The 14,115-nt window shown below is 53.9% G+C and overlaps 1 protein-coding gene across 1 annotated transcript; it reads left to right on the top strand.

Moving 5' to 3' along the window:
* Positions 1–248: 248 nt before the first annotated feature.
* Positions 249–6,859, top strand: KRT85 (keratin 85). Its single transcript, XM_030866918.2, is given in 11 exon segments — positions 249–668; positions 2,339–2,547; positions 3,118–3,178; positions 3,320–3,415; positions 4,070–4,234; positions 4,501–4,626; positions 5,034–5,254; positions 6,008–6,039; positions 6,671–6,694; positions 6,697–6,801; positions 6,804–6,859. Coding segments are annotated over 11 exon segments (1,515 nt in total).
* The last annotated feature ends 7,256 nt before the right edge of the window (positions 6,860–14,115 follow it).

Here is a 14,115-nt window from a genome sequence, read left to right on the forward strand (position 1 = left end):
AATACTTTTAGGGAGGCCCAGAGTCACCGCTGAGCTCACCTTTAAGATGAGTCCTTGGGGAGTTGCTGGCAAACTCCCCAAGCCAATAAACAACATAAAATGACTTTTCACTCCTTTCATGCAGCCGAGCCCAGCTCTCCCCACCAATAAAAGGACCAGGATCAGAGGAGCCAGAAGCATCCGAAGCAGTGCACCCGCCACCCCCGACACCCCAGCGCGCTCAGCCTCCATCCGCTCAGACCCACACCATGACCTGCCGCTCCTACAGGATCAGCCCAGGATGTGGGGTCACCAGGACCTTCAGCTCGTGCTCAGCTGTGGCCCCCAAAACTGGCAGCCGCTGCTGCATCAGCGCTGCCCCTTACCGAGGGGTGTCCTGCTACCGGGGGCTGACGGGCTTCGGCAGCCGCAGCGTCTCAGCCCTGGGCTCCTGTGGGCCCTGCATAGCGGGGGGCGGCTTCCGCGCTGGCTCCTGCAGCCGCAGCTTCGGGTACCGCTTCAGCGGTGTGTGCGGCCCCAGGCCACCCTGCATCACCACCGTGTCGGTCAATGAGAGCCTCCTCGCGCCCCTCAACCTGGAGATCGAGCCCAACGTGCAGTGTGTGAAGCACGAGGAGAAGGAGCAGATCAAGTGTCTCAACAGCAGGTTCGCTGCCTTCATCGACAAGGTCAGTGAGGCCTGGGATGGTCCAGAGACGGCCCCAGCCCTGCCCTCCCCTCGGGAGGATCTGTAGGGGAGCCAGCATGGCAGCCAGCAGCGGGAGAGAAATGCAGACCAAAATGCGCGGAAGGATCCGTCTTCTCGTTTAATTCCTGCAAAGTATATCGGACACCCATTGTGGTCCAGAAATTGAGCCTATAGTCTAAAGTGTGTGTGTTTCCCGAGACAAGATAGCATGGGAATATCAGAGCTGCTGCTGAAACACAGGGCGCTGGGTACCGGAAGAGCGGGAGACAGTGGGGAGAGGAGACTCCTGCGGTGGGGCCGCTCCGGAAGTGGTTATGGTGCTGCAGCTCCGGAAGTGGTTAGGGTGCTGCTCGGAGCCACGCTGCCTCCCCACCCTCGCTCTGCCCCTCCGCCGTGCGAGTCCTCATGCGGGCTGCTTGTCTGGCCTCACATGCTTGGTGTGAGGATTCACGGGGTTCATGCAGGGACAGTGCTGGCACACAATAAGTGCTTGATAAACGTTAGCTGTTAGCATTCTTTTCCAAGGACAGTAGTGGGCGAGGAGGTGTAACAGTTAACCAAGCAGGCTTGGCAGCCTCCTTCGTGGATGCAGAGCTGGGAATGGGGAAGGCAAGGCCGCCAGGATGGCGGGAGGAGGCCCACCAGTGCAGAGCGTGAGAAACCCGGAACTGCCCTGAGGCTGCCTCTCAGAAAGGCCACCTCTGCATCTCCCCTCATGTCGGCTCCTACTGTGTCGTTGAGGCCTTACTCCAGCTGAGGAAGGAGGACCAGGCTCTGGGGTCTGGGATCGGGGGCAACAGGGGTACCTTCTTATTATCCCTTTCTCTTTAGTGATCTCAGTTAATCCTCAACATGACTCAATGGAGTAGATATTATCATCTTCATTTTTTGAATAACAAATTGAAGCTGAGAGTTTAGTGAGCAGCTTAGACAGACTATGGTGACAGGCAAGTGAAGGGGACTCAAGGGACATGAGATCCTGACTCCTTACTAATTATGAGACAATCAGTTAGTCACTTCATACCTTGGGGTCTCTGTTTCCGCTTTTGTACTATAGGAGAAATAAGATCTGCCCCCAAAGCGTCGTGAGAATTGAATAAAATTGATTGATAGGTACAGACATAGACAAAGATGTGTGTGTGTGTGTGTGTGTGTGTATCTTAGCACAAGTCCTGGCACCACATAGTAAATATTCAATAAATGTTTGTTGCATAAATGAATACATGAAGAATGACTGTAATTAACAAGTCATAGTTCAACTGACTGAGCACTTACTGTGTTTCAGAAACTGTTCTAAGCACTTTACATATAGTAACTTGTTCAATTTTTACAACTTTAAGGAAGGTACTATTATCATCTCTGTTTTGGAAATGAGAAAACCAAGCATCCAGAGGTTAGACAACTTGCTGTTACAGTGGCAGACCTGGGAGCTGAATCAGACCCTTAGCCTCAAGCCGGGGGCACTCACACCCACAGTGCCTCCCTTGGGGGCTGGGAGCAAGGCCCGCTGAGTCGCAGACACTCCACGACTCAGCCCTCGCCTGGCCCTGGCTGTTCAGAGAACATCAGAGCAGAGGGAGAGAGAGCTCTGGGGAGGCAGGCATCTCCCCAGCCTCCTCCTGAGTCTCTTTCTCCCACCCTGGGCGTCAGGTGCGCTTCCTGGAGCAGCAGAACAAGCTGCTGGAGACCAAGTGGCGGTTCCACCAGAACCTCCAGTGCTGCGAGAGCAACCTGGAGCCCCTGTTCCAGGGCTACATCAAGACGCTGAGGCGGGAGGCCGAGCGCGTGGAGGCCGAGAGCGGGAGGCTGGCCTCGGAGCTCAGCCACGTGCAGGAGGTGCTGGAAGGCTACAAGGAGAAGTGAGTGCGCCCGACCCAGAATAACAGGGGCAGTGGGAAAGCTCCACCCACAAGCCTCTTGAAGCAGCTTCATTAAGGTTCCTGCCTGTCTGTCAACAGGGGCTGCCTGGGACCCAAGGGGATGGTCAGGAGGAGCCTAGGTTTTTTCAGATTCTTTGTCTCCACCTCAACCCCGTGGAGGCCCGTGAGTCTCAGAGCCGTTTTCAGGGGAGGAAGGAAACCCACTCTGGGGTTCTACAGCTTTCTCGTTCCTCCACTCCCGCTCACCTTCATGACACGGGCTCCGTGCCCTTCCTGCCCGCGGCACCGCCTCTCTTTGGATCTAGGATGCACAGATGATTTTAGATTTGGGGGATGGAGTGTTACTCATCCAGAGGCAGCAGGAGCAGGGTGGAATAAGCCAGGCTGGGACAGGGCTAGCCCACGAACAATGCCCCAAATAGACCAAGGAGAGGACAGGATGACATTTGCAGTTCATCCCTTCTGAGCCCCGGAAGAGCTTGGCCAGGAGCTGAGATGGTTGCCAAGCCCCGACCCCTCACCTCCAGCCCCTGTGTCCCCCACCCCCAGGTATGAAGAGGAGGGGGCTCTGAGAGCCACAGCAGAGAACGAGTTCATGGTTCTAAAGAAGGTGAGGGGCTGGTCACAGGGCAGGGAGGGAGGGGCACCCTCTGTGCAGCCTGCACCGTGGTGGGTCACCACACCGACCCAGAGGCACCTTCCGGGGGCCTCTTCCCACATGCACACCCCCTCCTCTTCGGCCCACTGCCAGGACGTGGACTGCGCCTACCTGCGGAAGTCAGACCTGGAGGCCAACGTGGAGGCTCTGGTGGAGGAGTCTAGCTTCCTGAAGTGCCTCTATGACGAGGTGAGGAGGCCCTTGCCAACCAGCCAGGAAGCAGGGAGGGAAGGCGTGAGGACTGGGGGGAGGTGTTGTGTGCACATTTGCCCCCTGAGTGATGGAAGCATGTAATGAACGTGCACGCACAGGCAAGAGGGGCCTGTCGTGGAGCTGTCACAGACACGAGCAGGTAAGCCCCAAGGACGGCGGCGCTCGAGTGTGCTTGGGCCTGTCTGTGCCGGTGAGCCCCTGGGTGCTGCAGCGTGTGTGCCTGTGTGCTGGCCTTTGTGCGTGTTGGTCTCTACATGGATATGAAAGAGTGTATGTGGGAGGGGGGAAGGGTGGGTTTCCAGTTAGAGAGAGAGTCTTAATTCCCGGACAGATCACTAGTCCCGGCATTCAGACCCCAGCTCTCTTGCTGAATGACTTTGAGTCAGGCCTTTTTCAAATGCTGGGCCTCAGTTTCCCCTTTGTTAAGTCGTGGGCTGCCCCCAGCTGACCCCCAAAGCCCCTCCCAGCTTTACTGTCTTATGATGTACCTGTGTGTGAATGAAAGGGAGTGGGAGTCATGTATCATACATGACCAGCGCCCACTCCAGGGAGTGGACATGGCCCCCAGGGGTGGAGCACGTGGCCCAGACAAGGCACCAGAACCAAATGCGTTGGCTCTCGGCCCCCCAGGAGCTCCAGGTCCTCCACGCTCACATCTCAGACACCTCAGTCTTCGTCAAGATGGACAACAGCCGGGACCTGAACATGGACTGTTTCGTCGCCGAGATCAAGGCTCAGTACGATGATGTTGCCAGCCGCAGCCGGGCCGAGGCTGAGTCCTGGTACCGCAGCAAGGTGAGTGGCCCAGGACACCTGCCTCCTAGACACGGCACTGGGAAGGATGCAAGGTGTATATTAGAAAAGGATTCTTTTGTCTGGGGATTTTGATCTTTAGGGATGGTAAGAAAAGGACCGACAGATCTCAATTTGGGCGTCAGGGTGGGGCTGCCATGTCTGGCTGCACAGGCTGAGCACTGTACAACCTGCACGATCATCCGTGTTGTCCTGAATGGATGGGATGTCCCATCCTGAGCCTCAGGAGCCTCTCTGCTTCCCCCAAGTGCGAGGAGATGAAGGCCACGGTGCTCCGGCACAGGGAGACCCTGCGCCGCACCAAGGAGGAGATCGGCGAGCTGAACCGCATGATCCAGAGGCTGGCGGCCGAGGTTGAAAACGCCAAGTGCCAGGTAGGGGTTCCGGGAGAGCTTGAATACCCAGCACAGGCAGACTGCAGCACCGGGCCCTTTGCCAGCAGGAGAGTGAAGGCCTGGCCCTAATCAGGCCTCAGAGTGTGCCCGTGAGGAAGCAGGGGTCCAGAGAGAGGGCAGGGCCCCTGGCACATCACGCAGCACCGGAGCTGGCATGAGCCGTATCACTGATGTTCCCCCTCCCTGGCCACCCTGCAACACCACCAAAGGAGAGGTGGTGAAAAGTGCCCATTCCTCCCTCGTGTTCATAGTCCCATTAACTACCTGTTTATAGGTAGTTAACCTACCTTTTCTCTGGGACCCTTGCCCCAGCTCCCTCCGCTCAGGGGAGCCAAGTTGCACCTTCTCTCTCTCTCCTGCTCGTCCTCACATCTCCTTCCCCACAGCGGGCCAAGCTGGAGGCTGCCGTGCCCAAGGCAGAGCAGCAGGGCGAGGCGGCCCTTAATGATGCCCGCTGCAAGCTGGCCGGGCTGGAGGAGGCCCTGCAGAAGGCCAAGCGGGACATGGCCTGCCTGCTCAAGGAGTACCAGGAGGTGATGAACTCCAAGCTGGGCCTGGGCATCGAGATCGCCACCTACAGGCGCCTGCTGGAGGGCGAGGAGCACAGGTGGGGCTAAGGGAGACCTCGGGGTCTAGAAGGGGGAGGCCCTGGTCCTCTGGCAGTGAATTCCGCTGAGCCCAAATGTGAGCTGTATCTCTGCCCACTGCTAGCACAGCTCAAGCTTCAATAATAATGATAATTTACTGAATGCTTATTAGGCCTGTGCTAGGTGCTCCTTTTAATCCTCCCAGTGAGGTAGGTATCATTTTTCCCATCCAAAGATAAGGAAAGAAGGCCCAGCGTTCAGTGACTTTCTCGTGGCCACACGGTTAACAAGCACAAGAGCCAGGACCTGCACCCAAGACATGTGGCTCTAAAATCCATTGTCTTCCAGTAGCTTCCTAAAGGAGACTGAAGCTTGGCCTGCCCCGGAGGCGGGTGCATTATAAGGATGACGCACCCTGTGGCTGTAGCTCTTCCTTGGCATCAAGCCCTTTCACACACGCTGCTGCATTCAATTCGACTCTCCTTTCTCTGAGCCTGATCGGCACTACCCAGGGTGGGCCACGCCATTCAGACTGGAGGCCACGGGTGGAGTTCGTAAACTCACTCACCTCTGCTGAAGATCAGAAGGCCTTGTCTCTGTGGTCAGAGAATAGTTAAAGAGAGTGAGCATTTAATAGAGACTTTGGGGGAGCACTTCCTGCCTCTTGGGGGTTGGATCTGTACACAGGAAGGCCCTCTCTGTGGCCAAGCAACCATCTGCCTCAAGGAATCCAGCTCAGTGCCCAGAATTAACGGAGTTTTCTTTCCCCTTAGGCTGTGCGAAGGTGTGGGCTCTGTGAATATCTGTAAGTACCCGCTTGAAGCACCCCTAGAAAAATGGCTTTGTGGATGGGCAGATCTGAACCTGACAGCCTAACCCACTAAACCTGGAATGTTCCGGGCCTGGGAGGGAGGGGGACTTTCATGCCCCCCTCCCGCCCCACTCCTCCCTGGAGGCACTAAACGAAGGCATAGTTGAGCGCCATCCACTGGTGGCGATGTGAACTGCAGGCCAGGATAATAAGGGCACAGAAGCTTTGCCCCTCTGAGTGTAGGGGTCCTCGATTCCTTCTCACCCAGGTGCCCAAGAACAGCGGTCCCCAACCTTTTTGCACCAGGGACCAGTTTTGTGGAAGACAATTTTTCCATGGAGGCGGGGTGCGGGGGGATGATGGTGGAGTGATGTGGGGAGCAGCAGATGAAACATCGCTTGCTCACCCACGGCTCACCTCCTGCTGTGTGGCCCGGTTCCTAGGGGTTGGGGACCCCTGCCCTAGAAGGCTGAGATGCTGAGGAGAACAGGGTCTGAGTTATGAACCACTAAACCCCTTTGAGGAGGAGGAAGCTCCTGCGGTGCAGAAGCCCTTAGGGCCTGTCCTGGGGTTGGTGACATCACAACAGGCCACTCAGCCCTTCCTGTCCCCTCTCTTCCCACAGGCGTCAGCAGCTCCCGCGGTGGAGTCATCTGGGGGGCCTCATGTATAGCACCACCCCGGGCTGCCAGATTGCCTCTGGCCCCGTGGCCACTGGGGGCAGCATCACAGTGATGGCGCCCGAGTCCTGCGCCCCCGTCAGCCTCGCGTCTCCAGCTTCCGCTGCGGGAGCAGGTCCATCCGCTTTCCCTAGAGTCCGAGGCCCCGCCTGCGTCCCCCGGGCACGGAATGGTGTGTGAATGGAAAATGTGTGCTTGCTGCCAGAATCCTCCACGTGTTCCTCCAAGGGAAAGACCCTCCACTGCTCTCCACCACCTTCTCATTTTAGGGAGTTGTTTCCTGGTTCTCCAACAGGCTTCCGTTAGAGAGAGTCATTCCCAGCCCTTTTACTCAATTCCGATTTGACTCCTAAATACCAGTGGCCAATTTGTATTATTCACCAGGCTCTCTGGGACCCTACCCATCACCCAGGGCTGCTGGACATTGTGAAAATTTGACCTTCTCCTGGCACAAGGAATAAGCCTAACTATACAGCCTGGTCTCCCACAGCCTGAGAATCAGAGAGGAAGCAGCACCCCGCCACTTCCAGCAGCTCCCCTCTCCTGGCCGGGAAGGTCTCTGCAGGAAAGAATTGCCCCTTGGTCATTTTTGTTTGTGTTTTGCTTGTCTCTCTAACCAACTGCCTTCTTCTGGGTTAACCTGTTTCAGCCAAACTCCTCCTGTGACCTCCCAGTTGAGGGGCCCATTATGGGGGAAATTCTTCTGACTTCGGACAGGTCTTGCTATTCAATACACCTTTATACATTTCAAAGAAAACACCATGGTTGCTCCAAGGTCACCCCCTGCCGGTGCAGGAGGGATCTGTCCAGTGCTGAGTGGGTGGGATGGAGCAGGTGAGGCCACTACCTGGGTCTCCCTCTTGCTATGACTGTCTCTGGATGCCTCGCCTTCTGGGTTGTCTCAAGCCTTGTTTCAATAAATGCTGCTGCTATGCAAAGACATGGGATCTTGTGAACAACACTGTCTCTATACCTGCAACAAGTCCGACACTCGGAGCCCTCTGGCCCCATCTCCAGCTGGCCAGTCCTTTCCAACCCCATGCAGTGTTTCCCAGCCCTCCAGTGATTCTGCCTCTTCCTGTCCACTTCCATAGCCTGATTCCAGCTCAGACCCCTCAGGCCTGGACCACAGCTCCAGATCCCCACATGACCTCTTTCTCCCCACCCCACAAACCCCCTCCCCAGCAGCCAGAATCCCAGACTCATAGCTCTCATCCCCCACTGCCTGGTTCACACCACTTCCCAGCATATGCATGCGCTCCTTATGTCAGACACAGGCTCCTCCATCTCCTCTTTCCCCAGCTGCTTGTTAGCCCTGTGCAACCCCTCCACCCAGACGCTCACCTTCCCAGATGCAGGCTCTACCCAATGGAGACAAGTCCGCCGCCTGAGGCCTCCCAGTTCTATCCCACGTGGACACATAGGCTACCCCACACCCCTCCTCCCATTTGCCTTTGCTCAGCACTCCCTCTGCCCCCCTTCCCTCCCCTCCCTCCCCACACACACACATCCCCCGCTTCCTGCCCCACAGTGTCTCAGACCCTGAGGATCTCTGGTTCTTTCTTTGTGGCTCATGGCCAGGGATGTCACTGCGTATGTCTGGACACTGGATCAAGCTGGAAGTTCCTGGAGAGTAGGAAGTGTCTCCCCCTGGCTTTGACCCCCAACCAAGTCCCAGGATGGGGCTCCAGAACGTGTCAGGCCTGAGATGGTTGGATGAACTCAGGCAGCTGGTAGGGCAGGAGGTGTAGACATCAGCCTTCTTGGGCTCGCCTCCATTTCTCCATTAGGAGAACAGACTGGCCATCGCTATTCCAGGCAGATGTCCCCCTGCCGGCCTCCTCTGCTGCCCCATCCCCCAGCCTGTCCCTGGGAGGCGATGTTAAGGGCCTGTGCATTCTGATGAATCCTCATCTCAGACCCAAAGAACTGTGACTCCACTGGAGGCCTCTCCCGAGTGCTCAGTCTGCTGCTGTCTGAGGTTTGCCAGCTGACGCCAGACAGGCCTCCTCCAAGTTTCTGGCCCCCTCTCCTTCTTTCTACCATCTCTCTGGGCTTCAAGGGCATGGTCACACTCACAATAGGCCAACGTTCAGTTTAAGGCACATCATTCATCCACAGGAAAGGTTAAGTCTCCAGGGCTGAAACGTCAGGAGATCAGAATTTGAGCATCAGCTCTGCCATGTCTCAGAGAGACGCTGGGCAGGAAGTGGCCTCCATGCTCTGGGCGTCAGCCTGGGGGCCTGTGCAGTGAGTCTGTGCTTGGGGAAAACACCTTGATGTTACCTTGGGTCTGGGCCAAGCATAACTAAAATGCCAAATCTGATATCCAAAAATATGACACCGTGCATGGAAAAGTCAAACAACCAGGAGCTGGGAGATATCGATAAGCTTTTTGATAAGTTTCCATGTTTTGCGTGCACGGCAGCCCAAGGTGCCATCGACTTATGAAGATGAAACCTCTCCCCACCACCCTCCTTGCAGCCAACAGCAAAAATGCAGAGCAAGCTCTTCTCTTTGCAAAGGACTCTGGGTCTCCCACAGCTCTCTCCTTAGAAAAGAGCTATTCCCTGCAGAAAGCCAAGGGCACGCTCCGAGAGTAACTGAGGATTAAAGTTTCATTCGAAAAAACAAAAATTTTAAGGAGAAGACAAGTGGTCTGAATCTCTCAGTCAAGAACAGGCCAGGAGAGCGAGGGGCCCAGACAATGAGGCCCACGTTGGTGGCTCCAGGGCTCTTTCCTGGGCTCTTTTTTTTGAAACTCCACAAACCAAGCTGAGACCCCCATCGAGAGAAAATCAGACCTTCTATCCACATTCTACTCCTATGCAAACATTCAATGCCCCTCCCCAAAATACACAGGATCTGCAAAGGATAAAGAAGTGTGGATTATAGTGCTTTCAAAAAATCGGGTAAGCTCGGGCTTTGGGGTCTTCTTTGCTCCTTTCGGAGGCCACAAGTGCTCTTCCAGCAAGTCTCAAATGCCCTCTGCTTTGGACCATCCTCACAAACACCCACACCCAGGCTTCTCCTTCTCCCGGCCCTGCTGTTGCCAACTGTTCCCTGCTTCAGTCCTCGGGATCTCGGGAAGTACAGACTGGAGCCGTTACCCACCGGAACCAAGCATGGTGAGAAATGCAGGTAATCACGTGATCAAGGAAATCACAAAGTGTAACCCTCTTTGGAATGGACAGGGACATTGGAAATGGCAGTCTGGGAATCACCTCTTGTCTGGCTACCCCGCTCTTATACCCTTGGTGCTACTGAAGAGCGGTGGTGGCAGGCAAGTAGCCAGGGAAGGGAGCGGGTCAAGGGAGCATTCAGAAGGTGAGCTTTTGCATTAAATATGGAGGAAACACTAGCGGCACAAACATGCATATACACACCCTCCACCACCACCATCAGAAAGGAGAGGTAGACCCTCCCCCATTTCTACCCCCCCCCTTCCCCAGCTCCATCCTGGTACAACATCTTTCCCTCCGCAGAGCAGATCTAGCGGCCTTTTGAACCTGATTTTCTCCCCAGCTCAAACTTGGTGGAATCCAGACCATGCTATGCCCAAGATGCAGCCCCTGCAGGACCCTCTAAGCCCAGGAGGCAGAGACTAGGTGGACACCACATGAAGAAAGATCTGGAGAAAGATCCCAGAGTCCCAGGGGACCAATGTGCCCCTTGGGGACACCTTCTGAAGTCAACCCTGGCATTGCCAGGGAGAACTACTCAAAGGTTTTTCTATATCTTCAGATCAAATATGTATTCTTGTGACAAAATATCTTCTACCAAATCAGGCCTTTTTTTTTTTACATCTTTATTGGAGTATAATTGCTTTACAATGGTGTGTTAGTTTCTGCTTTATAACAAAGTGAATCAGTTATACATATACATATGTTCCCATATCTCTTCCCTCTGCGTCTCCCTCCCTCCCACCCTCCCTATACCACCCCTCCAGGCGGTCACAAAGCACCGAGCTGATCTCCCTGTGCTATCCCTTTTTATAAATCCCAAATAACATAAGGTGAGAGAAGTAAGAGTTTTTCCTATAAAACAAGTGAAAGAATGTTGTCCACCAGAAACCCCTCTCTCCATCTTATCACATCCAGGGGGGACATCCTTTGCATCTGAGGGGACTCTGAACAGACTTCCCTGGTGGGACTTCTTGAGGACTGTCAATTCAAGAATATGCCGGAGACAGAGGTCCCCAATCAACTGTCTCTGTCCAGGCCATCAGGGCACATGTCCTCCCACCAGAAGTCTGAGTTTTAATTCTGGATCCCCACATAAGAGGCATGTGTGAATCAGATATAGTCCCTCTGCCACTACAACAGGAGGAGTTTGCAGTGGGTGCCTGACTATACTTAGAGTTGTTATGAATCAGGGACTTCCAAGTGCCTCGAGCTTTTCCTCTTTCTAAACGGGAGTGTGGGAATTCCCTGGCTATCCAGTGGTTAGGACTCAGCACTTTCACTGTCGTGGGTCCGGATTCAATCCCTGGTCAGGGAACTAAGATCCCACAAGCCATGTGGCACAGCCCAAATAAAAGTAAAAATTAAAAAAATAAATGAGAGTGCAGACTATGGCTATCCTATCCCATCTCACCATTGCATGATAGGTGTGGTGGACATAGATAATTTCCATTTAACTCACAGGACTTCAGACTGAGGTAGACCCTCATGGGGGAGCTGCAACAAAAGAACCCTATCCCACGAGCCTCACGTGTAACTGGATTGAATCCAAATAGCAAGATCCTCAAATTCAAGCTGGTATAATAATGGGGAGAAATCTGGGGGGGGTCTCTGGAAGGGTGAGCATATGTTGTTTGTGGGAGGGACATGAATTGTTGTGACCAGAGAGTGCACTGTGGGATCTAGTCTCCACACGTGGCCCCATCAATTCCTTCCCTCTCTGCACATCATGAGGAGGTGCCTGTTTCCTCTCCCCTTGAATCTGAGCCGGCCCGGTGACTGCCCTGCCCAATAGAATCTGGTGGAAGTGAACGTCTGAGCTCAGGCCTAAGGAGGACTGGCTGCTTCTGCTTCCCACCTTCCTTCTTCTTGGAACCCAGCCACCAGGCTGTGAGGAAGCCCAAGCAGCTACATGAGAAAGGCTCATATGGAGGACAACCAAGTCTCTGGATGCCAAAGGTCAATGTATTTTCTCTCAGCTCCGGATTCACCCGTCATTGCCGGCTCTGTGAACGTTTAGAGGGGCTCTTTCAATATTTTCCTTTGTTCGCTGGCACAATATTAAGCTTTGTCAGTAGAGGACGCTGGAGAGAGATTGCAGGAGGAAGGGGCTTTCCTTCCTGGTTCCAGGTTCCTCCCGGCACATTCTGGCCGCACCCACAGTTTCTCCAGAACTGCTCCTGCCATGCAGTGGCTTCACTGCTGCAGTGCACAGTAGTCAGCAGTATCCTGGGGCCAGCAGCTTCCAATATCCTTCTCAGGTGGTTTTGAGGTGCAGACATGTCTTCTTGAACAGGTTTCCCTAGCTTTCCCTGGATCTGAGGTCCAGATCTTGGCCACAGGGGGTCCACTTCCTTGGGTGCACTCTCTCAGGCCTAGGGGTAGGGGCTGCTCCTTATATCTGCAGCTCCTGTATGCTTTATTTTTTCTTAATAAATTTATTTATTTTATTTATTTATTTTTGGCTGCATTGGGCCTTTGTTGCTGCATGCGGGCTTTCTCTAGTTGTGGCGAGTGGGGGCTACTCTTCGTTGCAGTGCGCAGGCTTCTCATTGCCGTGGCTTCTGTTGTTGCGGAGCATGGGCTCTAGGCACGCGGGCTTCAGTAGTTGTGGCTTGCAGGCTCTAGAGCGCAGGCTCAGTAGTTGTGGCGCACGGGCTTAGTTGCTCCGCGGCATGTGGGATCTTGCCAGACCAGGGCTCGAACCCGTGTCCCCTGCAATGGCAGGTGGCTTCTTAACCACTGCGCCACCAGGGAAGTCCAGCAGCTCCTGTATGCTTTAGATTTTTTGCTTCTTACTAGCCAGTCTCTCATTACTCAATCCCCTGTTATAGTTAATGATTATTTATATTAAACTTCATCTGTTCAAATTATCGTCTCCTGATTAGGCCCTGACTGACACGTCCTGGCCAATAGCTCCAGCTGAACTCATAGCTGGTGGCTAGTACCAAGTCCAGCTCCATGGAATGAGGTCATTTTGGACCGTCCAGACATCCTAGCATCCCAAACAACATCACATAAAGTAGAAGAGCTGCCCAGTAAGCCCATCAAATCATGAGAAATAATAAAGCATTATTGTTTCAAGCCTCTAAACTTTGGAGTGATTCGTTATGTGCAATAGATATCTGAAACCTCCCTACACCCCAGGAGGTATCATTATTCCATTATTCCACTGAGCTAAAGCTCAGTGAGGATCAATGACTTGCCCACAATTACAGAACTAGTAAGTGGCTGAACCAACATTCAAACATAGGTTTGTATTAACCAAACTCTTTTAAATACATAATCTCACTTAGGCGGCCAGAAGGGACCTTAGGAATAATGTCCAACATCCCTCATTCTATAGCCAAAGAAACTGAAGCTCAGAAGGTGGAAGCAATTTGCCCAAAGTCACCCACTTAAGAAATGGCAGAATCGGGACTCTGAACTAGAAGCCTGGTTCTCCTGACCCAAAGCTCTTCGTCTCCCTCACACTGTCGTCCCACATGCCTTCCTTCACCCATTTCCTCATGTACTTTCCCCCTCCAGGAATGTCCCCAGCAGGGTGGAGGGGACGATCACCCTGGTTGAGAAGCCCTAGGGCACATCTGGCCATGTCTAGGGACACCTTTGGTTGTCACAATTGGAGGTGAGGAGTACTACTGGCTTCTAGTGGGTAGAGGCCATTGCTACTGCTAAACATCCTACAATGCACAGGACGTTCACCCCCCAACAAAGAAGTCTCCAGCCCAAAATGTCAATAGTGTTGAAGTTGAGAAACCTTGGTCTATAGAAACCCATAACCACACAAGGCAGGGAGGGATTCCCTGCCTCCCTGGGTCTTCCCTTGTTCTTCCAAGCCTCAGGTTGCTCAAGGCCAGGTGGGCAGCTTCTACTGCAGTCATTTTCACCTACTGAAAAATAACTAAGTGCATGAGAGGTCCTGAAGAAATTTCTGGCAGGGAGCACCTATCACAGGAGGGCCCTGGCGTTTGCAAGATTCTGAGGCACCAGGTTGGATTAGTTACAATTAGTTTATTGGAAACAAAGAGTGAAATAAAGGCAAACAAACTTGCAGGCAGTTGACTCACCGGCTTTTATAGACGCCTCTGCAGGCATCCCTGGAAGGTGATGGTCTCCCCTCCAATGGGTCGCATCCCTCACAGAGTTACAGGAAAACCACCATCAGTGTTCTTTACCTCCATTCCATAGGTACAAGCACACTGGCA

Source organism: Globicephala melas, chromosome 10 (assembly GCF_963455315.2).
Source record: "Globicephala melas chromosome 10, mGloMel1.2, whole genome shotgun sequence".
Taxonomy (NCBI): Eukaryota; Metazoa; Chordata; class Mammalia; order Artiodactyla; family Delphinidae; genus Globicephala; species Globicephala melas.